This window comes from Schistocerca cancellata, chromosome 5 (assembly GCF_023864275.1).
Source record: "Schistocerca cancellata isolate TAMUIC-IGC-003103 chromosome 5, iqSchCanc2.1, whole genome shotgun sequence".
Taxonomy (NCBI): Eukaryota; Metazoa; Arthropoda; class Insecta; order Orthoptera; family Acrididae; genus Schistocerca; species Schistocerca cancellata.
Window position 1 is genome coordinate 30,930,963 of NC_064630.1, and position 26,995 is coordinate 30,957,957.

General features: G+C 46.0%; 1 protein-coding gene across 1 annotated transcript in view; it reads right to left on the bottom strand.

Annotated features, from left to right (window-relative positions):
* LOC126188345 (transcription factor Maf) overlaps positions 1-26,995 on the bottom strand; it is an 85,231-nt gene that overhangs the window by 44,424 nt on the left and 13,812 nt on the right. Inside the window, exons 2-3 of the mRNA XM_049929944.1 lie at positions 12,229-12,353; positions 12,098-12,195 (exon numbers count right to left, since the gene is read on the bottom strand). Coding sequence (XP_049785901.1) covers positions 12,098-12,195; positions 12,229-12,353 — 223 coding nt within the window. The remainder of the gene's footprint in view (positions 1-12,097; positions 12,196-12,228; positions 12,354-26,995) is intronic.

Sequence of the window (26,995 nt, forward strand, 5' to 3'; positions counted from 1 at the left end):
GAGGGTAATACGGAACGCCGTGCTGGATCCCAACGGCCTCGTATCACTAGCAGTCGAGATGACAGGCATCTTATCCTCATGGCTGTAACGGATCGTGCAGCCACGTTGTAAGTAGGCTGTTTATGTTTTCTTATTGGCAACGTTACGTAGCGCTCTGTATGAAAATCACTGGCTGTGCTGTGTGCAGTCTGTGGCTAGTTTGCATTGTTGTCTGCCATTGTAGCGTTGGGCAGCGGCAGCTGGATGTGAACAGCGCGTAGCGTTGCGCAGTTGGAGGTGAGCCGCCAGCAGTGGTGGATGTGGGGAGAGAGATGGCGGAGTTTTGAAATTTGAAACACTGGATGTCATGAACTACTATATATATTATGACTATTAAGGTAAATACATTGTTTGTTCTCTATTAACATCTTTCATTTGCTAACTATGCCTATCAGTAGTTAGTGCCTTCAATAGTTTGAATCTTTTATTTAGCTGGCAGTAGTGGCGCTCGCTGTATTGCAGTAGTTCGAGTAACGAAGATTTTTGGTGAGGTAAGTGATTTGTGAAAGGTACAGGTTAATGTTAGTCAGGGCCATTCCTTTGTAGGGATTTCTGAAAGTCAGATTGCGTTGCGCTAAAAAATATTGTGTGTCAGTTTAAGCATAGTCTTGTATAATTGTTGAAGGGGGACGTTTCAACGTCTCGATCCCTGGGTCAACAGATGGGGACGTTCGCAAGACAACAACCATCTGCACGGACAGTTCAACGACGTTTGCAGCAGCATGGACTATCAGCTCGGAGACCATGGCTGCGGTTACCCTTGACGCTGCATCACAGACAGGAGCGCCTGCGATGGTGTACTCAACGACGAACCTGGGTGCACGAATGGCAAAACGTCACTTTTTCGGATGAATCCAGGTTCTGTTTACAGCATCATGATGGTCGCATCCGTGTTTGGCGACATCGCGGTTAACGCATATTGGAAGCGTGTATTCGTCATCGCCATACTGACGTATCACCCGGCGTGATGGGATGGGGTGCCATTGGTTACACGTCTCGGTCACCTCTTGTTCACATTGACAACACTTTGAACAGTGGACGTTACATTTCAGAAGTGCTACGACCCGTGGCTCTACCCTTCATTAGATCCCTGCGAAACCCTACATTTCAGCAGGATAATGCACGACCACATGTTGTAGGTCCTGTACGGGCCTTTCTGGATACAGAAAATGTTCGACTGCTCCGCTGGCCAGCAAATTCTCCAGATCTCTCACCAATTGAAAACGTCTGGTCAACGGTGCCCGAGCAACTGGCTCGTCACAACACGCCAGTCACTACTCTTGAAGAACTGTGGTATCGTGTTGAAGCTGCATGGGCAGCTGTACCTGTACACGCCATCCAGGCTCTGTTTGACTCAATGCCCAGGCGTATCAAGGTCGTTATTACGGCCAGAGGTGGTTGTTGTGGGTACTGATTTCTCAGGATCTATGCACCCAAATTGCGTGAAAATGCCATCACATGTCAGTTCTAGTATAATGTATTTGTCCAATGAATACCCGTTTATCACCTGCATTTCTTCTTGGTGTAGCAATTTTTATGGCCAGTAGTGTATAATATCCCACATTATTGTAAAAACTGGTTTTCTGCTATTGGAATGGATACCTGTGAGGCCATGTTGCTGAATTTTGATTGTTGTTCATAGCTTTATAATTATTTTATGATGCCCGTAAGTGTTCCGCTGGACTCAGGGAGGAATAGTTGGTTCCATAACTTTATTCCTGCTCGAGTCCAGCGGAACGTATGCGGCCCATTTAAAAGGAATTTTCTACTAGGGATTAGAATCTGTAAAAAGAAGGAGGAAAGTACCATTATTGTGTCAAACAAATTCCAAAATAATAAATCAGTTATAGTTTTGTCAGCTGCTCAACACCCGAAAGGTATAAATTCGTCACAAGAAAAAACAGAGCCGCTACAACCTACCCTGCCCCCATAGCAGAGAACACAGCTGTGATGGGAGCCGTAGACCGGTTCGACCGGCGGAAAGAAAGACATGCAGTAGGTGGTTATTGGCATCGTCTTTCTTATTTTCTTTTGGGCTCTGCCATAGCAAACAGTTTCATCACGTATAACTGTAATAATGGAGGAAAATGTGAACAATTTACTGTTCACTTTGCTTTTGTGAGGCAGATCTTAGCTGGAAGAAATATAAAGAGACGGAGAAACCAAGCATTCGTCACAAAAACAAACCACGAGTTTGTGGAGTTTTCCATTTCATATCAAATGATAAAAACAAAACAAAAGTAATGGAATTTAGTCAATTGACGTGATGCTTAGGGAATTAGATTAGGAAACGAGACACTTAAAGTAATAGACGAGTTTTGTTATTTGGGCAACAAAATAACAGATGATGGACGAAGTAGAGAGGATGTAAAATCTATTTTAATTTTAATAATTAACAGCCTCAGTTGCACCGTTTACGTATAATTTACCTAGGTTTCAGTCAGGATAACCCAACCTTCTTCAGAATAACAGTAACTAGCGTTTGTCCATAGTGGACATCGTCAAGCTAAAACTACAAAACCATAAATTATCGTCAGACTATAAAATACTTATCTGGAACTGCCTCGGCCCCACTTCGCGACCGCGATGCGACAGCCACTAGTGCTGTACTGGAACTCAGGGTAAAAGGTGCAACTGAGGCTGTTAATTATTAAAATTAAAATTAATATTTACACAGTTGCTGACAGGGCCGCTAAATGTTGAAGATATTTAAATATAAAATCTAGACTGGCATTGGCAAGAAAAGCGTTTCTGAAGAAAAGAATTGTTAATATTGAGCATAGAATTAAGAGTTAGGAAGTCTTTCCTGAAAGTATTTGTATGGAGTATAGCCATGTGTTGAAGTGAAACATGGGTGATTGGATGACGGGTACTTTAGGAAAGAACAGAATGGAAGCTTTTGAAATATTGTGCTACGGAAGAATGCTGAAGATTAGATGGGTAGATCATTTAACTAATGAGGAGTTACTGAACGGAATCAGGGAGCAAAGAAATTCGTGGCACAACCTGACTAGAAGAAGAGATTGATTGGCAGTGCGTATTCTGCGACATCAATGTAACACCAGTTTAGTACTGCAGGGAAGTGTAGGGGTAAAAATCGTAGAGGGAGACCAAAAGATGAATACACGAAGCAGATTCAGAAGATGTATGTTGCAGCAGTTACTCGGAGATGAAGAGGCTTCCACAGGATAGATTAGCGTGGAGAGCTGCATCAAACCAGTCTTTGGACTGAAGACAACAACAACATCAACTCAGGGGAAATAAAATAACATTACAGCACCGAATAAAATATACGAATGTAAAAATTTTAACACAAATATTAACAAAAGGCGTAAATAGAAATTATCTACACGTACTGGCCATAACGCAACACCATTAAATAAATTTCAAAGTGTTATATCAATAAATATGTGCACAAATCTGTATTTTAGTAGCAAATAATGTAAAAAAAGACAAGAAATACCTTTACGGATCTACTGCAGACGGGAAAAAATTACATAAAACCGCCAAAATAGAAGGTGTACAATTCACAACTGAAACAATTAGGAGATATCTCGCGCATTAGGTGCCAAATAATAAGCCTGTTGTCTTCAAACAGTTGATATATTCGACGATAGACCGCAGTACCACACAGGTAGGGGATTTTCATATCCCTTTGAACCCAGGGAAATAAATATGTATGTAGGACACATATGTCCCATTGATCACGAAATGGTTAACTCAAGCGAGGCTTCGTAACCCCTTAAGATGATCTGCCGTTGGTCGTCGAACAACTACAATCGAAGAAGAAAACGTCTAAAACAGGAACAACACGGAATCCGAATGTCGCCAATTAAAGGGTTACAGCGTAGATGACGCTACTGCCAAATCAGAAGCAAGGACACTAAGTTTTACCGTTTAGGAAACTGTGAGGAACTTCTGGAGCCTTAGTCCGAAGAACAAGCGCTTTATATACACTTCTGTGATAAGAATTATGATAATTCCTGGGGTTTCAGTACTGTGGAATAAAGTAGAACAAAAGATGGTTGCTAAGGACCTCGAGAAGGTGCAGAGATTGGCCTACATAGACGTAATAGGTGGTATTAGCAGTACGCCACTGCTGAGATGGAGACTGAAGTGTTGGCAGAAGTGCCAACACCTTGTAGTTAGAGGAGGCCGAAATGCACGCGATAAGCTGACGCAGACTGGCGTGAGGTCTGGAATATTACAAGGTTATTAATATAGCAAATAAAGTACGTCGTTGAAGTAATACTTAACTTTATTCCATAATTGGAGAACATAGGTCTTGATTATACATAAGTGCAATCTCCATCAATTGGTAATGGCGCCTTGCTAGGTCGTAGCAACAGACGTAGCTGAAGGCTATGCTAACTATTGTCTCGGCAAATGAGAGCGTATTTGTCAGTGAACCATTGCTCGCTAAGTCGGCTATACAACTGGGGCGAGTGCTAGGACGTCTCACTAGACCTGCCGTGTGGCGGCGCTCGGTCTGCCATCACTGACAGTGGCGACACGCGGGTTGTCGTATACTAGCGGACCGCGGCCGATTTAAAGGCTACCACCTAGCAAGTGTGGTGTCTGGCGGTGACACCACAGAGACCATGCTGGACATACATCCATTACATATTTGGGCTAGAATGAAGGCAACAACAGGGTCATACATATTAAAAACTGGAAATATCCACAATCCAGCACTAATAGAATGAATGTAAGTACAGGAATGATCGTAGAAATGCAGGCGGACTGCACAATGACATCCAGCTGCTTCAATAAATCTTTCAGTGTAACAACAGGAAGTAGAGAGCAGCGAAGAAGGAATCATGACACCTTTCAGGTGGCATACGTTGGTCCACTGACGGGTCGGAAACAGAAGACGGTAATCGGGTCCGGATGAACGGGGCACACTCCAGCTGATCTGGCTACGGTATTCCTGGCTGAGACATTCACTGTCAGAGAATCTACGTAGGTGCTAGAAGGATCGTAGCATCTACGTTCATTTAGACGGTCGAGCAGCTCTGAAATCTCTAATAGCCCCTGCAACGATCTCAAAGATCGTTGTAGAATTCCATGAACCCCATATGAGAGTAGGGAAAACCAAGAGGGGTATTTGCTGTGCGTCCCTGGTCACTAATTAGTTAGCAGTAACGACAAGCTGATAGGCTGGCCAGACAGGGGCGATGACTCCATGTGTTGGACCGAAACCTATCTTGACCATCACTAAGGCTACGGTTACAGTATCCGCGCCTACCCGCCGACCCGTCTGCAACCGCTTGCACATCCGCGTTTCGCGGGTAGTCTAGCTTCAGGTGTTGTCCGCAGTAGGCGTTCGTCATTCCCGTGTGCACGTATATCACTCGCACACGCAGATACTGTAATGGTAAAATCTAAAGTACGTTGCTGGATCAGGGGGCAGCGTGTAGAACATTCGACTTAATCTCAAAAACGAAACGAAGCAAGCTAATGGTGCCCAGATCATGTTTAAAGAGAAGTTGCGAAATCCTGGGCTGCCACCTCCTACCCCCCCTCTCTCTGTTCATTTCCTCTCCCCTGTTATCCATACCTCTGTCCTTCAGCCTTGTTCAATGTTCTTGCAAAACGAAACCTTCCTTGGGAACTGAAGTCGCTTAAAATGAATGGGTAAATCAGTTTGTCATTGGTATACGGGGTATGAGAGAGACCTCTCCAGCTTGTGAAATTCTGAGGGTTTTAGCTTCAATTACAGTGTTTCGCAAAGATTTAATCTGTGAATGGGTAGGATTAGAAAGTTTTGGACGGATCGGATTTCGTAGCAGTATTCTAATCATAAGCCATAAATATACCTTTCCTGTTTCCTTTAAAACCGAAAACAAGGATACAAAAACAACACACTGTTGTGCATACAGTTTTTGTTTGAAATTACAGATAAAAAGAAAGAATTTATATATGTGACAAAACAATTTGTCTAATGTTTTGTATGCTTCGGTATCGTAGCTGAAACTGACTGCGAGAAAGATAATGGAACTGCACATGTTCACACCACAGCGCAGCATTTTCTTTCCACACTCGGTTTTAATACAAACCTTGCACGTCATCGTTTAACAAAATATGTAGCCTATTCAGTCAGAATGTTTATCAGCGTATCGTGTAAAAGTTTAAAATAAAACCGTCAACAAATTATCGAGATTTTTGCTAATATTTCCCCTTTATGCATTATATAAATATTTATACATGATGTATGTGTTAAAAATATATAGCCTTCGTCCGTCCGAATGGTCATTCGAGTACAGAGTAAAAATTTGAAATAAATCGGTCAAGAACTTTTGCAGATTTTTAATAAAAACTTTTCCCATTTGAATATTATATATTTATATTACAAGTACAATGAGGTGACAAAAGTGATGGGATAGCAATATGGACATGTACGAGGTGCATTCAAGTTCTAAGGCCTCCGATTTTTTTTCTCCGGACTGGAAAGAGATAGAAATATGCGCATTGTTTTAAAACGAGGCTGCGTTCATTGTCAATACGTCCCAGAGATGGCAGCACCATACGGCAGATGGAATTTTACCGCCAGCGGCGAGAATGAGAACTGTTTTAAATACTTAAAATGGCGACGTTTTCCTTACTTGAACAGCGTGCAATCATTCGTTTTCTGAATTTGCGTGGTGTGAAACCAATTGAAATTCATCGACAGTTGAAGGAGACATGTGGTGATGGAGTTATGGATGTGTCGAAAGTGCGTTCGTGGGAGCGACAGTTTAATGAAGGCAGAACATCGTGTGACAACAAACCGAAACAACCTCGGGCTCGCACAAGCTGGTCTGACGACATGATCGAGAAAGTGGAGAGAATTGTTTTGGGGGATCGCCGAATGACTGTGGAACAGATCGCCTCCAGAGTTGGCATTTCTGTGGGTTCTGTGCACACAATCCTGCATGACGACCTGAAAATGCGAAAAGTGTCATCCAGGTGGGTGCCACGAATGCTGACGGACGACCACACGGCTGCCCGTGTGGCACGTTGCCGAGCAATGTTGACGTGCAACGACAGCACGAATGGGACTTTCTTTTCGTCGGTTGTGGCAATGGATGAGACGTGGATGCCATTTTTCAATCCAGAAACAAAGCGCCAGTCTGCTCAATGGAAGCACACAGATTCACCGCCACCAAAAAAATTTCGGGTAACCGCCAGTGCTGAAAAAATGATGGTGTCCATGTTCTGGGACAGCGAGGGCGTAATCCTTACCCATTGCGTTCCAAAGGGCACTACGGTAACACGTGCATCCTACGAAAATGTTTTGAAAAACAAATTCCTTCCTGCACTGCAACAAAAACGTCCGGGAAGGGCTGCGCGTGTGCTGTTTCACCAAGACAACGCACCCGCAAATCGAGCTACCGTTACGCAACAGTTTCTTCGTGATAACAACTTTAAAGTGATTCCTCATGCTCCCTACTCACCCGACCTGGCTCCTAGTGACTTTTGGCTTTTTCCAACAATGAAAGACACTCTCCGTGGCCGCACATTCACCAGCCGTGCTGCTATTGCCTCAGCGATTTTCCAGTGGTCAAAACAGACTCCTAAAGAAGCCTTCGCCGCTGCCATGGAATCATGGCGTCAGCGTTGTGAAGAATGTGTACGTCTGCAGAGCGATTACGTCGAGAAGTAACGCCAATTTCATCGATTTCGGGTGAGTAGTTAATTAGAAAAAAAAAAGAAACGGAGGCCTTAGAACTTGAATGCAACCCGTAGAGACGACGGTAGTGCCATGCGCACAGTGTATAAAAGGGTGGTACATTGGCGGAGCAGTCATTTGTACTCAGGTGACTCATGTGAAAAGGTTTCCGGTCTAATGTTGGCAGCATGGCGGGATTGAACAGATTTGAATGACAGAGTTAGACGCGTGGGACTTTTCATTTTGGAAATCGTTAAGGTATTCAGTATTCCGGGATCTACAGTGTCGAGAGTGTCCTGCGACAAATGTCAGGCATTACCTTCTACCGTATCTTCCTTCGCCGTCGGCGTTGTCGTTGTTACCGTGAGACACCGTTATACCAAGAGGAAAGGCGCGTCGATCTTAGAGCATGAGATATGATGACCTTAAGCTATTGACAACACACAACGGTCACGGTAGCACCTGATTCCAGAATAGCTGCAGTAGTTAAGATCTAGGAACTATCCCCTGTTGACCAGGTTCCCAAAACTTAACTCGTAACGAGATCCCTTCAAAGCAAATTGTCATAACGATCGTCTATAAAGGCTTCGTACAACGAGAAGAAATGTTACGGTTGATGGAATAATAACAGATAAGACCAAACTGTCTTGTCTCTTCTGCTTTATTTAACATAACTACGTTCACAGTTTCATTTCGCATTCACCACTCATTCACCGAAACCCTTTGATGAACAGTTTTGGTTGCTTAACACCAACAGTCAATGATAATGATACAGCTTTTCTCCTTTTTATAAATTGAAGCCCGCTCTCCGTGATATAATAAAAAAAACCGGTCTCAATACCGCGTCCCTCGTGAGATGCGAATAGACTTATCCCGGAATTGACCGCCCTGTAGGTGTACTCAATTTAATGACCACACTTCGCTGTCCGCTATTTCGCGTAACTGAATGTCCATTTGTTACTCTGATTATACACTGTAGCTATTTAAAATTCGCCCCTATATTTTTCACAGCGCACAATTAGCACTTCGTTACTTGTTTGTTTTCATTCTAAGAGTAAACGAAAAAAAAGACGCCGTATCATCGGCTTAGTCGACATAAAGCAAAACACCTTAATATGCCCAATTTCACCTCTTCTTATAGGATCGGCTACCTTACTCATTAATTTGCTACATATTATTTCCAATAACACTAAACAGGTATCGCCGTTATATTTTAATTATATTCAAAAGCATGTTACTACTACACTCCTGGAAATGGAAAAAAGAACACATTGACACCGGTGTGTCAGACCCGCCATACTTGCTCCGGACACTGCGAGAGGGCTGTACAAGCAACGATCACACGCACGGCACAGCGGACACACCAGGAACCGCGGTGTTGGCCGTCGAATGGCGCTAGCTGCGCAGCATTTGTGCACCGCCGCCGTCAGTGTCAGCCAGTTTGCCGTGGCATACGGAGCTCCATCGCAGTCTTTTAACACTGGTAGCATGCCGCGACAGCGTGGACGTGAACCGTATGTGCAGTTGACGGACTTTGAGCGAGGGCGTATAGTGGGCATGCGGGAGGCCGGGTGGACGTACCGCCGAATTGCTCAACACGTGGGGCGTGAGGCCTCCACAGTACATCGATGTTGTCGCCAGTGGTCGGCGGAAGGTGCACGTGCCCGTCGACCTGGGACCGGACCGCAGCGACGCACGGATGCACGCCAAGACCGTAGGTAGGATCCTACGCAGTGCCGTAGGGGACCGCACCGCCACTTCCCAGCAAATTAGGGACACTGTTGCTCCTGGGGTATCGGCGAGGACCATTCGCAACCGTCTCCATGAAGCTGGGCTACGGTCCCGCACACCGTTAGGCCGTCTTCCGCTCACGCCCCAACATCGTGCAGCCCGCCTCCAGTGGTGTCGCGACAGGCGTGAATGGAGGGACGAATGGAGACGTGTCGTCTTCAGCGATGAGAGTCGCTTCTGCCTTGGTGCCAATGATGGTCGTATGCGTGTTTGGCGCCGTGCAGGTGAGCGCCACAATCAGGACTGCTTACGACCGAGGCACACAGGGCCAACACCCGGCATCATGGTGTGGGGAGCGATCTCCTACACTGGCCGTACACCACTGGTGATCGTCGAGGGGACACTGAATAGTGCACGGTACATCCAAACCGTCATCGAACCCATCGTTCTACCATTCCTAGACCGGCAAGGGAACTTGCTGTTCCAACAGGACAATGCACGTCCGCATGTATCCCGTGCCACCCAACGTGCTCTAGAAGGTGTAAGTCAACTACCCTGGCCAGCAAGATCTCCGGATCTGTCCCCCATTGAGCATGTTTGGGACTGGATGAAGCGTCGTCTCACGCGGTCTGCACGTCCAGCACGAACGCTGGTCCAACTGAGGCGCCAGGTGGAAATGGCATGGCAAGCCGTTCCACAGGACTACATCCAGCATCTCTACGATCGTCTCCATGGGAGAATAGCAGCCTGCATTGCTGCGAAAGATGGATATACACTGTACTAGTGCCGACATTGTGCATGCTCTGTTGCCTGTGTCTATGTGCCTGTGGTTCTGTCAGTGTGATCATGTGATGTATCTGACCCCAGGAATGTGTCAATAAAGTTTCCCCTTCCTGTGACAATGAATTCACGGTGTTCTTATTTCAATTTCCAGGAGTGTATGTACTTATACATTACAGATATTTAAAAAATGTACAAATTATGTCCGTCCCAATTATCATTAAAGTCAAGTGTAAAAATTTGGAGTAAATATATAAATTACTTTTCGAGATTTATGGTAACAACGTTAAAGAAAGACTTGTCTTTATATAGTAGCATAAATTAAGGGGATCCGGACTTGTTTAAACATACTAACATTGCTACACATTTATCAAAAAGTATCTGTTCAAACCAAGTGAAATTTGAAACTTGCGTAAGGTGTCATAATTTCTTCAAAGTGTATTACTTATTTAACTGTAGCGTTATTATTTGACTAGAAATCCGTAGAAAAGTACGTGACATAAAAAAATGGTTCAAATGGCTCTGAGCACTATGGGACTCAACTGCTGTGGTCATAAGTCCCCTAGAACTTAGAACTACTTAAACCTAACTAACCTAAGGACAGCACACAACACCCAGCCATCACGAGGCAGAGAAAATCCCTGACCCCGCCGGGAATCGAACCCGGGAACCCGGGCGTGGGAAGCGACAACGCTACCGCACGACCACGAGATGCGGGCACGTGACATAAAAACTGGCATTTAAAAAATATATAAATATTTGTCACAATTGCCATAATTCTAGTACACTTTAATGATAATGATGTAATTAATTTCTGTAGCAAGTTTCACTGAAAAACACAATAAGATAACTTCCCGAAATCGTGTGTCTACTTCACAACACCTCAAACACGTAAACAGAGCACTGAGGCGACTGCTACGTACACTCGCTTAGGACCCGGGTGACCAACGTGATTGATAGTGGCCAAAAACAAAGAAAGGCTGCTGCAGCCGGGATAAAACAGCTGAACTGACAGGAGACAGAAGGGGGCGTATCGTTGTTTAGTAAATGTTTTCTCTTTCCGATCAGTATGCGCCAAGCAAACAGAAAAGATAGATATTGTTGTTCTGAAATGACAAGTCTACAGGTTAACACAATAAAACAAATCGTTGCTTCGACGGATTGTCACTTCCTGGAATCCTTAATACTGACTAAATTTAAATAATAAATTACCTTGCATGCCTGTTTTTCTCAATACCAGTAATTCAGTCCGAGTGAATGTAATATTCAGAGAGCTCTGGGAACAGCGAAAATTTTACGTTTTAGAGATGGTATACTCATTTCATTAGAAACTTGTGAGGTTTCCTCACTTTTAATACCTCTTTTTTGGATAAAATTCTACTTCATTTTGAAAGATCAATTGTTTTATTAATCAGTTTTGATACGAACTTGTTCATTGCTGATAGAAGGCATATTAGGGACTTTCTTGTTGCGTTAATAACCCAAAGAATACGAAAACACTGAGATGAAGCAGTGAAAGGTAGGTGGACGACGTCAGAAAAATTGCTGGAGCAACTAGGATGAGTGTAGCTGAAAACAAAAAGAGTGTAAAGTCTGCAGGAGGTTCTTATGCAGTGGTGCAGATGAAGTGGATGACATACCGTACAGATGTTTCCAAAGCACCAGTACGGGTGGAGGAACTAGAGGGATGCTCTCTACTTGGTTGTATAAAATTATAGGTAATTTTTATTGTACAAATGTTTACAAGTGCATTGCAAGTGTTGCTACGCTTCACATAGAGAGCTGGCAAGCGAAGGCAGCGGTAGCAGGCAGCAGCAGCAGCAGCAGCAGCAGCAGCAGAGCGACAGAAGCGATATTCTGAGGGCGAGAAGTGCTCCTCACTTTTTGCCGCCTGACCTCAACATGCGCTTGCGCTCCCGGATGTTGGCGGCGTGCCGCTGGATGCGGTACGGGCTGCCGCCGCCGCCCCCGCCGCCCCCGCCCGCCGCCGGGTAGAAGCCGCTGCCGCCCCCGCCGCCGCCGCCCGCGGAGGCCGAAGAGGGGCCGCCCGGGTCGTCGCCCGCGCCCTCGTCCGCTCCTGCGGGGCACCACACACTCTGCTGTACACCCACGCACACTTCTGTTACAGCACCGGGCAGAGATCGTGGAAATTCTGCGGTGTGCGAAACGTAGGTACCAATGTTAACTGTCACATGATGTACGTAATGGGAAGTACAATCAAACAATTTAAAATCTAAGACGGTAAGACAGTCTATATGACTGAAAGTCCAAATCCGCATTCGCTGTTTACTATGTTTTTCCCTGTCTGACGACCAGTTTCATAGCCTGGAGGTATATCTTCCATATCATATCTGCATATACACTGAGTCGCCAAAGAAACTGGTATAGGCATGCGTATTCAAATACAGACGTATGTAAATAGGCAGAATACGGCGCTGCTATCGGCAACTCCTATATCAGACAGCAAGTGACCGGCGCAGTTGTTAGATCGATTATTGGAGCTACAATGGCAGGTGTCACGATTTGAGTGAGTCCGACATCGCTGCGGCCCGAAAAAGATCCCGTAGAACGGGACAGACGATGACTGAAGAGAATCGTTCAACGTGACAGAATTGCAACACTTCCACAAACTGCTGCAGATTTCAATGCTGGGGCATCAACAAGTGTCCGCGTGCGAACCATTCAACGAAACATCATTGATACGGGATTTTGGAGCCGAAGGCCCACTCGTGTAGCCTTGATGACTGCACGGCACAAAGCCTTACGTCTCACCTAGGTCCGTCAACACGGTCATTGGAATGTTGATCACTGGAAACATATTGCCTGGTCGGACGAGTCTCGTTTCAGTTGTATCGAGCCGATGGACGTGTACGGGTATGGAGGCAGCCTCATGAATCCATGGACTCTTCATCTCAGCAGGGGAGTGTTCACTCTAGTGGAGGCTCTTTAATGGTATGGGGCCTGTGCAGTTGGAGTGATATCGGACCCATGATACATCTAGATACGACTCTGACAGGTGACACGTTAGTAAGCATCCTGTCTGATCACCCGCATCCATTCATGTCCACTATGCATTCCGACGAACTTGAGTAATTCCAGCAGGACAATACGACACCCCACACGTCCAGAATTGCTACAGAGCGGCCCCTCTGAGTTTAAATACTTCCGCTGGCCACCAAACTCCCCAGACATGAACATTATTGAGTATATCTGGGATGCCTTGCAACGTGCTGTTCAGAAGAGTTCTCCACCCCCTCGTAATACTACGGATTTATGGTCAGCCCTGCAGGATGCAGGATTTATGGCGTCAATTCCCTCCAGCACTTCTTCAGACATTAGTCGAGTCCACGTCACGTCGTGTTGCGGCAGTTCTGCGTGCTGAGCGGGTGAAGGGGCGGGGAGGGGATGACCTACACGATATTAGGCAGGTTTACCAGTTTCTTTGGCTCTTCGATGAACCGACAGATGGGCATCCGACCCGAACTGTGCCTGATCCGTAAAATATCTCGAAAACTGAGTCAAAAGACGAGTCCGGATAGCACATGAGAATCCACGTCTGATAGGATAAATCCTATGAGCACGAAACATTAAAACATAGCTCGCGATGTCGGTGGAGTATAAAAGGGAAGAAACTTACCATCTTCAAAATCCGCGGAGGAAACAAAAAATTAAAAGACACACAATCCTTGGGAGTCGCCAACATACTAAAATACATTGGCAGGCGTCAAATAGAACTACATGTTACAGCGCTAGCCACACACTCAATACTGTGAAGTCAAGCACGCACCGACATATGGCGTGTCGAAGATAGCGACATCTAGCGGTAGAAACCAAATTAAAGGACAAGTAGACTAGATCCTGGAAATCGCAGTAACAAAATGGATCTCAGTGTTAAATAACAATCCAGTACAAGAGACAGAAAATATTAACAATAATACTTACGAGAAGTAAGTTACACTTAAAATTACTTACGGCTAGGAAGTACTAAACTACCTGGTTACATCCAGAACAAGATAACAGAACCCGACTGAAGTCTTAGTCCTTGATGGAAAAGTACGTTAAACCAATAAAAATATAAAACAATTTTATGTATAGGATATAAAAAGTATAAAAAAATTTTAAAAACAAAATATTTTAAACGGTGCATAATTATGCTAGACGAAGCTCACGCTAAAAAGCTTCACCCTATCCTTTTCTTTTAAACAATCCAAATTAACATGGAGAATATAGAGACAACATGATGGATCTCCTAAAACTAATCTCTCAAATCGAAGATGATGCATCTTAGTAAAACGAGACCAGAGCTGAAAAAGGCACATTCAGGAATCAAAACCCTCTTAAAACTAATCTCTCAAAACCGACCAAACCTCCGTGGACGGGGTTGGGGTGGTGAGGAGGTGTAGGAGGTGGTTGGGAATAGAGATGAAATATAAGAGAACTGGATTTAGGTGACAGGTTCTATTATGCCGATCTGCCGGTTCATCCACGGTTTTACCGAGGAAGAACATGTATCTATGCGTATTGTACCTTGGGAATCGTGACACATGAAGTATTTTTTTGTGAGTGCATCGTTTTATTGTGTATCTCTTCGGTAGGTTATGTTGATTATTAGCGCTTGTACTTATGTAGCTTCATTCTATATGTAGATGTGACAGCAAGATATATCTCCAGGGTGCGAGACCGGCCGTCAGGCAGGGGAAAACACAATAAACAGCCCGAATGCAGATTTGGACTTTTAGTTTAGTATATACTATTTTACAATCTTAGATTTTAAATTGTTTGATTGTCCTTCGCATTATGCACAAGTTCTTCAGCTACAGTTGCCGGATCTATAAGGTTATTTGTTACACATGACGTGTCACTGGCACGTAACATAGCTCGATGAAACTTGCACCATACAGAGAAAGAATTACTGCAGTATAGTGAAGAAGGTAACTGAATGAAGTACACAATGAGGCTGTCAATTCAACTAAGTACCTGGGTGTTAAAATTACGAACAACTTCAGTTGGAAAGACCACATAGATAATATTGTGGGGAAGGCGAGCCAAAGGTTACGTTTCATTGGCAGGACACTTACAAGGGAACCTCCACATCGCACCCACCTCAGATTTAGTTATAAGTTGGCACAGTGGATAGGGCTTGAAAAACTGGACACAGATCAATCGAGAAAACAGGAAGAAGTTGTGTGGAACTATGAAAAAAATAAGCAAAATATACAAACTGAGTAGTCCATAAACAAGATAGGCAACATCAAGGACAATGTAGGCTCAGGACGCGCCGTGGTCCCGTGGTTAGCGTGAGCAGCTGCGGAACGACATGTCCTTGGTTCAAGTGTTCCCTCGAGTGAAAAGTTTAATTTTTTATTTTCGGACAATTATTATCTGTCCGTCCGTCCGTCCGATGCGAGGTAACTGCGCCGTAGTATGGGGACGCTACAGCTAAACAAACATCGAAACACAACATATTTTTTGACAGGGCACAGGGAAAATTGTGCGACTGTGAAACTGTTGCATTCATTTGTTGCAGTTTATGTGATAAACTATTATGTTTTCATCACTTTTTTCGGAGTGATTATCACAACCAAAAGAAAACCTAAATCGCGCAAGGTAGAAGAATCTTTTTACCCATTCGCCAAGTGTACAAGTTAGGTGGTTCGACAACATATTCCTGTCATGTGACGCACATGCTGTCACCAGTGTTGTATAGAAGATATCAATATCAGACGTGTTTTCCTGTTGAGGAATCGGTTGACCTGTGACCTTGCGATCAAATGTTTTCGGTTCCCATTGGAGAGGCACGTCCTTTCGTCTACTATTCGCACGGTTTTGCGGTGCGGTCGCAAAACGCAGACACTAAACTTATTACAGTGAACAGAGACGTCAATGAACGATCGGACAGATCATAACTTTGCGAAAATAAAGATAGAAAACTATTCACTCAAGGGAAGACTTGAACCAAGGACCTCTCATTCCGCAGCTGCTCACGCTAACCACGGGACCACGGCGCTCCTGAACTGACATTATCCTTGATGTTCCCTATCTTGGGCATGGACTATTCAGTTTGTATATTTTGCTTATTTTTTTCATGGTTCCACACAACTTCTTCCTGTTTTCTCGATTGATCTGTGTTCAGTTTTTCAAGGCCTATCGACTGTGCCAACTCATAACTAAATCTGAGGGGGGTGCGATGGGGAGGTTCCCTTGTTAGAAGATGCAATAAGTCCACTAAAGAGACAGCTTACACTACACTCGTTCGTCCTCTGTTAGAATATTGCTGCGCGGTGTGGGATCCTTAGCAGGTGGGATTGACGGAGGACATCGAAAGGGTGCAAAAAAGGGCAGCTCGTTTTGTATTATCACGTAATAGGGGAGAGAGTGTGGCAGATATGATACGCGAGTTGGGATGGAAGTCATTAAAGCAAAGACGTTTTTCGTCGCGGCGAGATCTATTTACGAAATTTGAGTCACCAACTTTCTCTTCCGAATGCGAAAATATTTTGTTGAGCCCAACCTACATACTTAGGAATGATCATCAAAATAAAATAAGAGAAATCAGAGCTCGAACAGAAAGGTTTAGGTGTTCGTTTTTCCCGCGCGCTGTTCGGGAGTGGAATGGTAGAGAGATAGTACGATTGTGGTTCGGCGAACCCTCTGCCAAGAGCTTAAATGTGAATTTCAGAGTAGTCATGTAGATTTAGATGAAGACAAATGACAGTTTTAGTCAGAGCCAATAATGTCACTCAAGTCATGGCGATTTATGACGACCCCTGGACATTAGAAAAGGTGGGACATGGGTCTTAATAGGGTGTGTGATCACCAGATCACCAGGGAAGGCAATCCATTCTCTGCAACGTGCTCCTATGCTGGCCACAAGGCTGGTAAGGAGTTCTTGTGGTACGGCGTGGCTCGTGTTCCCGCCATCATGTATTTTACACCCTGTTTTTAACGTACTTCCACATCACTACGTTAATTCAAATTACTACTGTCACTGAGTTGCTGCTTTGCCTGACCGTGAGCGCCGCTAGCAGCGCGTATCGGTATTTTCCCTCTCGTAGTATCTTCGCTCGACTGCTACTACTCTCTGGTCGTTGTCTGTCGTAAGCCAGTTCGGGTCGCGAGTTCGGGCTGCCAGTCAGTTTTATTCGGACTGTTTTATTCGGGCTGCCAGTTTAAGTTAGATTAAGTAATGTGTAAGCTTAGGAACCGAAGACCTCAGCAGTTTGGTCCCTTAGGATCTTACCACAAATTTCCAAAAGAAACGTGAAACGCTTTTTGTTGACTACAGTTCTAGTTGTTAAAATACTACTGCTATATTACTGTACTCGTATTACCAGAAATAAAACCTAGTGCCTGTGTTTCGCCATTTGAAACCAAAACCTGATTAAAAAGTTCTTAATAAATTATACATTTTCTAATTTGCAGTTATGGAGTCGGAAACATAATTCCGTGGTATCAGAATTCCGTCTCAGTTTGATGTGATTTAATTCTCACAACAAATCTGAGATGTGGCATTTGGAACCATTCCCATTATTCAATTAATAATAACATTTTACCAGTTGTTAGTGGAATTCTTCCTAACATCGTGCTTTCCAACAGCTGTGGATGCATAGAATATAAATTAAACTAGTTGGTATTAATAAGATTTGTTCATATGGGTCCTGAGGTGCCTTCCCACGCTCAGTATTGGCTCTGGAGCAAAAACTTTCACGACTGCTGCGTTCAACAGTCCGCGCAGGAGACCAACAAATGGAGCAACTTCATTCGGGATGTGTACATGGCCACAATAAAACGCGGTAGCTCCTTCCAGCCTTTCTACACTCCTGGCCATTAAAATTGCTACACCAAGAAGAAATGCAGATGATAAACGGGTATTCTTTGGACAAATATATTATACTAGAACTGACATGTGATTACATTTTCACGCAATTTGGGTGCATAGATCCTGAGAAATCAGTACCCAGAACAACCACCTCTGGCCGTAATAACGGCCTTGATACGACTGGGCATTGAGTCAAACAGAGCTTGGATGGCGTGTACAGGTACAACTGCCCATGCAGCTTCAACACGATACCACAGTTCATCAAGCGTAGTGACTGGTGTATTGTGGCGAGACAGTTGCTCGGCCACCATTGACCAGACGTTTTCAATTGGTGAGAGATCCGGAGAATGTATGGCCAGGGCAGCAGTTGAACATTTTCTGTATCCAGAAAGGCTCACACAGGGCCTGCAACATGCGGTCGTGCATTATCCTGCTGAAATGTAGGGTTTCGCAGGGATGGCTGGTTCAAATGGCCCTGAGCACTATGGGACTTAACGTCTGAGGTCATCAGTCCCCTAGAACTTAGAACTACTTAAACCTAACTAACCTAAGGACATCACACACATCCATGCCCGAGGCAGGATTCGAACCTGTGACCGTAGCGGTCGCGCGGTTCCAGACTGTAGCGCCTAGAACCGCTCGGCCACTCCGGCCGGCTTGCAGGGATGGAATGAAGGGTAGAGCCACGGGTCGTAACACATCTGAAATGTAACGTGCACTGTTCAAAGCGTCGTCAGTGCGAACAAGAGGTGACCGTGACGTGTAACCAATGGCACTCGATACATTCACGCCAGGTGAGACGCCACTGTGGCGATGACGAATACACGGTTGCAATGTGCGTTCACCAAGATGTTGCCAAACACGGATGCGACCATCATGATGCTGTAAACAGAACCTGGATTCATCAGAAAAAATGACGTTTTGCCATTCGTGAACCCAGGTTCGTCGTTGAGTACACCATCGCAGGCGCTCCTGTCTGTGATTCAGCGTCAAGGGTAACAGTAGCCACGGTCACCGAGCAGATAGTCCATGCTACTGCAAACGTCGTCGAACTGTTCGTGCAGATGGTTGTTGTCTTGCAAACGTCCACATCTGTTGTCTCAGGGATCGAGACGTGGCTGCACGATCCGTTACAGCCATGCGGATAAGATGCCTGTCATCTCGACTGCTAGTGATACGAGGCCGTTGGGATCCAGCACGGCGTTCCGTAATACCCTCCTGAACCCACAGATTCCATATTCTGCTAACAGTCCTTGGATGTCGACCAACGGGAGCAGCAATGTCGTGATACGATTAACCGCAATCGCGATAGGCTACAATCCGACCTTTATCAAAGTCGGAAACGTGATAGTACGCATTTCTCCTCCTTACACGAGGCATCACAACAACGTTATACCAAGCAACGCCGATCAACTGATGTTTGTGTATGAGAAATCGGTTGGAAACTTTCCTCATGTCAGCACGTTGTAGGTGTCACCACCGGCGCCAACCTTGTGTGAATGCTCTGGAAAGCTAATCATTTGCATATCACAGCATCTTCTTCCTGTCGGTTAAATTTTGCATCTGTAGCACGTCATCTTCGTGGTGTGGCAACTTTAATGGCCAGTAGTGTATGACGTCTCCACGTCTGGCGATCTTACTGCGCTGTTTCCTTACAACTGACTGGCGCACACACGACACTTCACTACCGTAACGTACGTGGGCGTTGGTTGGGAGGGTGGTCATGTTACCGCCTAGTACCGTTTCCACCTTATCTACAGCACTAAAAAGCGACAAGTATGCTATTTGGGGGGGGGGGGCGGGGGGATAGCTTGTATTTTGTATGGTGAGCGTAGCAAGGCTTTAAAGACATTACATCAGTAATAACGGGATCCCCCATAGTGGGTGTCGAGTTACTCGGAACAGTGCGCCTGCAGTATGCAGCTGCGACTGGCAGCCTGTGTCACTGGCGGGGCGCATCTGCTGCGCGTGCTGCGGGTAGCAGCAGATAGAGGGGGCGCGTGGCGTGGGCGGCACCTGCCACCTGCTACCTGCTGCTGCAACCCGACACCAAGCAGCGCGGGCTGCCAGGTCCCCGCTGCCACCACCCGGCTGACGTGACTCCTTTGTCAGTTTCTCGTTATATTCATAAAGTGCTATAGAAAACGTTAACAGACGTAATGACAGGAACGTTACTAAAAATATCGTGAATGTGTGTCACTACAATACGGATGTGCTACTCACAATTTTTCCCATTCTTTATTGTAAATATGATAAACATGTCTTACTCTATAAATCTTTAAATATCACACTGAAGAGCCAAGGTAACTGGTACATCTGCCTAACAGTGTAGCCCCCCCCCCTCCCCCGGGAGCACGCAGAAGGACTCAACTAATGTCTAAAGTAGTGCTGGAGGGAACTGACTCCATGAATGCTGCCGGGCTTTCCATAAATCTGTAAGAGTACGAGGTGGTGGAGATCTCTTCTGAACAGCACGTTGCAAGGCATCCCAGATATGCTCAATAATGTTCATGTCAGGGGAGTCTGGCGGACAGTGAAAGTGTTTAAACTCAGACGAGTATTCCTGGAGCAACTCTCTAGCAAATTTGAACGTGTGGGCTGTCGTATTCTCCTGCTGGAACTGCCCAAGTCTGTCGAAACGCACAATGGACATGAATGGACGCTGATGTGTTGGCAGAAGAGCCAACACCGTGTAGCTAGAGGAGGCCGAAATGCACGCGTTAAACTCACGCAGACTGGCGTGAGGTCTGGAACAGTAAAGTAGTTGAGTCTAGTAAGGAAAGAACGTAGTTGCTCGAATACTTAACTTTAATCCATAATTGGTGTACATCGCTCTTTACTGTACAGGTTCACAATCTCAATACTAACTGGTAAAGGCGCCTTGCTAGGTCGTAGCAAATGACGTAGCTGAAGGCTATGCTAACTATCGTCTCCGCAAATGAGAGCATAGTTGTCAGTGTAGCATCGCTAGCAAAGTCGGCTGTACAACTGGGGCGAGTGCTAGGAAGTGTCCCTAGACCTGCCGATTGGCGGCGCTCGGTCTGCAATCACTGACAGTGGCGACACGCGGGTCCGACGTATACTAACGGACCGCGGCCGATTTAAAGGCTACCACCTAGCAAGTGTGGTGTCTGGCGGTGACACCACAGATGCAGACAGGATGCTTACGTACATGTCACCCGTCAGAGTCGTATCCAAACTGCACACGCCCTGCACCATTACAGAGCCTCCACCTACTTGAAAAATCCCCTGCTGGCATGCAGGGTCCGTGGATTCATGAGGTGTCTCCATACGTCCATCCGCTCGATATTCAAATGGTTCAAATGGCTCTAAACACTATCGCACTTAACATCTGAGGTCATCAGTTCCCTAGACTTACAAGGGAACCTCCCCATCGCACCCTCCTCACATTTAGTTATAAGTTAGCACAGTGGATAGGCCTTGAAAAACTGAACACAGATCAATCGAGAAAACAGGAAGAAGTTGTGTGGAACGATGAAAAAATAACCAAAATGTACAAACTAAGTAGACCATGTCCAACATAGGCAACATCTAGGAGCATATAAGCTCCGAAGCGCCGTGGTCCCGTGATTAGAGTGAGCGGCTGCAGAACGAAAGGTCCTTGGTTCAAGACTTTTCTCGAGCGAAAAGTGCAATTTTTTACATAATCAACTTCACTCTACAAAATTCCAGAACATGTTCAGATTTGCTTGGGCATATGCCGGATTTGATGGTCTACACACGTAAATTTTGGAAACCTTAAAAATATATGTTTTGACAGAGCACAAGGAAAACTGTGAGAGTGTGAAACTGCTGCATTCATTTGTTGCAGTTTATGTGACAAACTCTTATGTTTTCATCACTTTTTTGGGGGTGATTATCACATCCACAAGAAAACCTAAATCGGGCAAAGTAGAAGAATCTTTTTACCCATTCGCCAAATGTACAAGTTAGGTGGGTCGACAACATATTCCTGTCATGTGACGCACATGCCGTCACCAGTGTCGTATAGAATATATCAGACGCGTTTTCCTGTGGAGGAATCGGTTGACCTATGACCTTGCGATCAAATGTTTTCGGTTCCCATTGGAGAGGCACGTCCTTTCGTCTACTAATCGCACGGTTTTGCGGTGCGGTCGCAAAACACAGACACTAAACTTATTACAGTGAACAGAGACGTCAATGAACGATCGTACAGATTCTAACTTTGTGAAAATAAATAAAGTAAAATTATCGCTCGAAGCAAGATTTGAACTTACGACCCCTCGTTCCGCAGTTGCTCACGCTAACCACGGGACCACGGCGCGCGTGCGGTGACACTATCCTTGATGTTCCCTATCTTACGCATGGACTACTCAGTTTCTATATTTTGCTTATTTTTTTTCATAATTCCACACAACTTCTTCCTGTTTTCTCGATTGATCTGTGTTCAGTTTTTCAAGGCCTATCCACTGTGCTAACTTATAACTAAATCTGAGGGGGGTGTGATGGGGAGGTTCCCTTGTTAGAACTACTTAAACCTAATTAACCTAAGGACATCACACACATCCATGCCCGAGGCAGTATTTCAACCTGCGACCGTAGCAGCATCGCGGTTCCAGATTGAAGCACCTAGAGCCGCTCGGCAACAGCGGCCGGCCCAGATCGATATGAAACGAGACTCGAGCGAACAAGCAACATGTTTCCATGATGATGATGATGATGATGATGTTTGGTTTGTGGGGCGCTCAACTGCGTGGTTATCAGCGCCCGTACAATTACCCAATCTTTGCTCAGTCCAATTTCGCCACTTTCCTGGATGAGGATGAAATGATGAGGACAACACAAACACCCAGTCATCTCGAGGCAGGTGAAAATCCCTGACCCCGCCGGGAATCGAACCCGGGACCCCGTGCTCGGGAAGCGAGAACGCTACCGCGAGACCACGAGCGGCGGACGAACATGTTTCCAGTCATCAAAAATCCAATGCCGGCGTTGACGGGCCCAGGCGGGGCGTACAACTTTGTGACGTGCAGTCATCAAGGGTACACGAATGGGCCTCTGGCTCCGAAAGCCCATATTGATGATGTTGAAACGTCCCCTTTGAACATTTATACATGACTGTGCTTAAACTGACACACAATATTTTTAGCGCAACGCAATCTGACTTTCAGAAATCCCTACAAAAGAATGGCCCTGACTAACATTAACCTATACCTTTCACAAATCACTTACCTCACAAAAATCTTCATTACTCGAACTACTGCAATACAGCGAGCGCCACTACTGCCAGCTAAATAAAAGATTCAAACTACTGAAGGGACTAACTACTGATAGGCATAGTTAGCAAATGAAAGACTTTAATAGAGAACAAACAATGTATTTACCTCAATAGTGTTCAAAAGTCATAATGTATATAGCAGTTCATGATATCCAGTATTGCAAATTTCAAAACTCCGCCATCTCTCTCCTCACATCCACCACTGCTGGCGGCTCACCTCCAACTGCGCAACGCTACGCGCTGTTAACATCCAGCTGCCCCTCTACAATGGCAGACAACAATGCAAACTAGCCACAGACTGCACACAGCACAGCTAGTGATTTTCATACAGAGCGCTACGTGGCATTACCAATATAAAAATCTAAACAGCCTACTTACAATGTACGGTTGAATGGTTTGCACGCTGACACTCGTTGATGGCCCAGACTTGAAATCAGCATCAATTTGGGGAAAGGTTGCAGTTCTGTCACGTTGAACGATTCTCTTCAGTCGCCAGAACAAAAACAACGATGTGCGGACGCCTGGCGTGACTCAACTGAAATGTAGAACGCGGATAATTCCCTTCTGTCAAAAATCATCGAGGGTGGCGAGACTCGGTGTTACCAATACGAATCTACCAGAAAACGACAAAGTGCAGAAATTCACATGAAGGGTCAACACCTTGACGACATAACCGGCGTTCAAGCCAGTGTGAGGCGTGAGCTGAACACCATCCCACAGAAGGACTTTTCTGACGGTTTCACCTGCTCGTATCAACGTCCTGTGCGTTGTACCCACATTATGTCCGATTATGTAGAACACATGAAGCATTAAACGCACCATTTTAATTTTTCTCAATTTTTTATTAGTTCAGCCTCGAAATTTTTTGGACTGACGGGGATTATTCGCCCTACGGGAGAGCTGTGGTGAGACGAAGTACCCCGCGCACAGCCGTCTCAATGTCGTAAATAGGTCAATGCTGATTGTTCAGGCCATAGTGTTGGCACCAACTGACGTCCATTCAATCTGCTGCGACCTGTCCTGGCGCTGGTGCAGTGTGGTCGCTGCACGACATGTCCACCGTCAGACCGTTTAATGCGCTGGTAAGAAGAAAATGCGCTGTGCTCGTTCACAGCATAAGTAACGAAGTCCTTTTACATTTACATCTATATTTACGTCTGTACTTCGTAAGCCACTGTGGCCGAGGGTACATCTGACTAATATAATCGATTTTCTTTCTTATACCAGTCAAGTATTTCGCTTATGTTGTTGATGTTGACGAACTGTGTAACTACGCTCTGTTTTTTACATGAGCAAATATTCTTTAGGCTGTAATTATACACTCCTGGAAATTGAAATAAGAACACCGTGAATTCATTGTCCCAGGAAGGGGAAACTTTATTGACACATCCCTGGGGTCAGATACATCACATGATCACACTCACAGAACCACAGGCACATAGACACAGGCAACATAGCATGCACAATGTCGGCAGTACAGTGTATATCCACCTTTCGCAGCAATGCAGGCTGCTATTCTCCCATGGAGACGATCGTAGAGATGCTGGATGTAGTCCTGTGGAACGGCTTGCCATGCCATTTCCACCTGGCGCCTCAGTTGGACCAGCGTTCGTGCTGGACGTGCAGACCGCGTGACACGACGCTTCATCCAGTCCCAAACATGCTCAATGGGGGACAGATCCGGAGATCCTGCTGGCCAGGGTAGTTGACTTACACCTTCTAGAGCACGTTGGGTGGCACGGGATACATGCGGACGTGCATTGTCCCGTTGGAACACCAAGTTCCCTTGCCGGTCTAGGAATGGTAGAACGATGGGTTCGATGACGGTTTGGATGTACCGTGCACTATTCAGTGTCCCCTCGACGATCACCAGTGGTGTACGGCCAGTGTAGGAGATCGCTCCCCACACTATGATGCCGGGTGTTGGCCCTGTGTGCCTCGGTCGTATGCAGTCCTGATTGCGGCGCTCACCTGCACGGCGCCAAACACGCATACGACCATCATTGGCACCAAGGCAGAAGTGACTCTCATCGCTGAAGACGACACGTCTCCATTCGTCCCTCCATTCACGCCTGTCGCGACACCACTGGAGGCGGGCTGCACGATGTTGGGGCGTGAGCGGAAGGCGGCCTAACGGTGTGCGGGACCGTAGCCCAGCTTCATGGAGACGGTTGCGAATGGTCCTCGCCGATACCCCAGGAGCAACAGTGTCCCTAATTTGCTGGGAAGTGGCGGTGCGGTCCCCTACGGCACTGCGTAGTATCCTACGGTCTTGGCGTGCATCCGTGCGTCGCTGCGGTCCGGTCCCAGGTCGACGGGCACGTGCACCTTCCGCCGACCACTGGCGACAACATCGATGTACTGTGGAGACCTCACGCCCCACGTGTTGAGCAATTCGGCGGTACGTCCACCCGGCCTCCCGCATGCCCACTATACGCCCTCGCTCAAAGTCCGTCAACTGCACATACGGTTCACGTCCACGCTGTCGCGGCATGCTACCAGTGTTAAAGACTGCGATGCAGCTCCGTATGCCACGGCAAACTGGCTGACACTGACGGCGGCGGTGCACAAATGCTGCGCAGCTAGCGCCATTCGACGGCCAACACCGCGGTTCCTGGTGTGTCCGCTGTGCCGTGCGTGTGATCATTGCTTGTACAGCCCTCTCGCAGTGTCCGGAGCAAGTATGGTGGGTCTGACACACCGGTGTCAATGTGTTCTTTTTTCCATTTCCAGGAGTGTAATATGAACTGAAAATATTAATCTGTATCCAACATGCCGCAACACGACGTGGCACGGACTCGATTAATGTCTGAAGTAGTGCTGGAGGCAACTGACACCATGAATCCTGCAGGGCTGTCCATAAATCCGTAACAGTACGAGGGGGTGGAGATCTCTTCTTAACAGTACGTTGCAAGGCATCCCAGATATGCTCAATAATGTTCGTGTCTGGTGACTTTGGTGCCCAGCGGAAGTGTTTAAACTCAGAAGAGCGTTCCTGGAACCATTCTGTAGCAGTTCTGGATGTATGGGGTGTCGCATTGTCCTGCTGGAATTGCCCAAGTCAGTCGCATGCACAATGGACATGAATGGATGCAGCTGATCAGACAGGATGCTTACGTACATGCCACCTGTCAGAGTCGTATCTAGACGTATCAGGGATCCCGTATCACTCCAGTTGCACACGCCCCACACCACTACAGAGCGCCCACCAGCTTGAACAGTCCCCTGTTCACATGCAGGGTCCATGGACTCGTGAGGTTGTCTCCATACCTGTTCACGCCCAACCGCTCGATACAACTTGAAATTAGACTAGTCCGAGCAGGCAACATGTTTCCAATCACCAGCAGACCAATGTCGGTGTTGACGGGCCCAGGCGAGGCGTAAAGCTTTGTTTCGTGTAGTCATCAAGGGTACACGAGCGGAGCTTCGGATCCGAAACCCCATATCGATGATGTTACGTTGAACGGTTCGCACGCTGATACTTGTTCGTGACCCAGCACTGAAATCTGTAGCAATTTGCGGAAGGGTTGCACTTTTGTCACGTTATACGATTCTCTCGAGTCCTCGTTGATACCGTTCTTGCAGGATGTTCTTCCGGCCGCAGTGATGTCTGAGATTTGATGTTTCACCGGATTCCTGATATTCACTGCACCCTCGTAAAATGGTCGTATGGGAAAATCCCCACTTCATCGCTACCTCGGAGATGCTGTTTCCC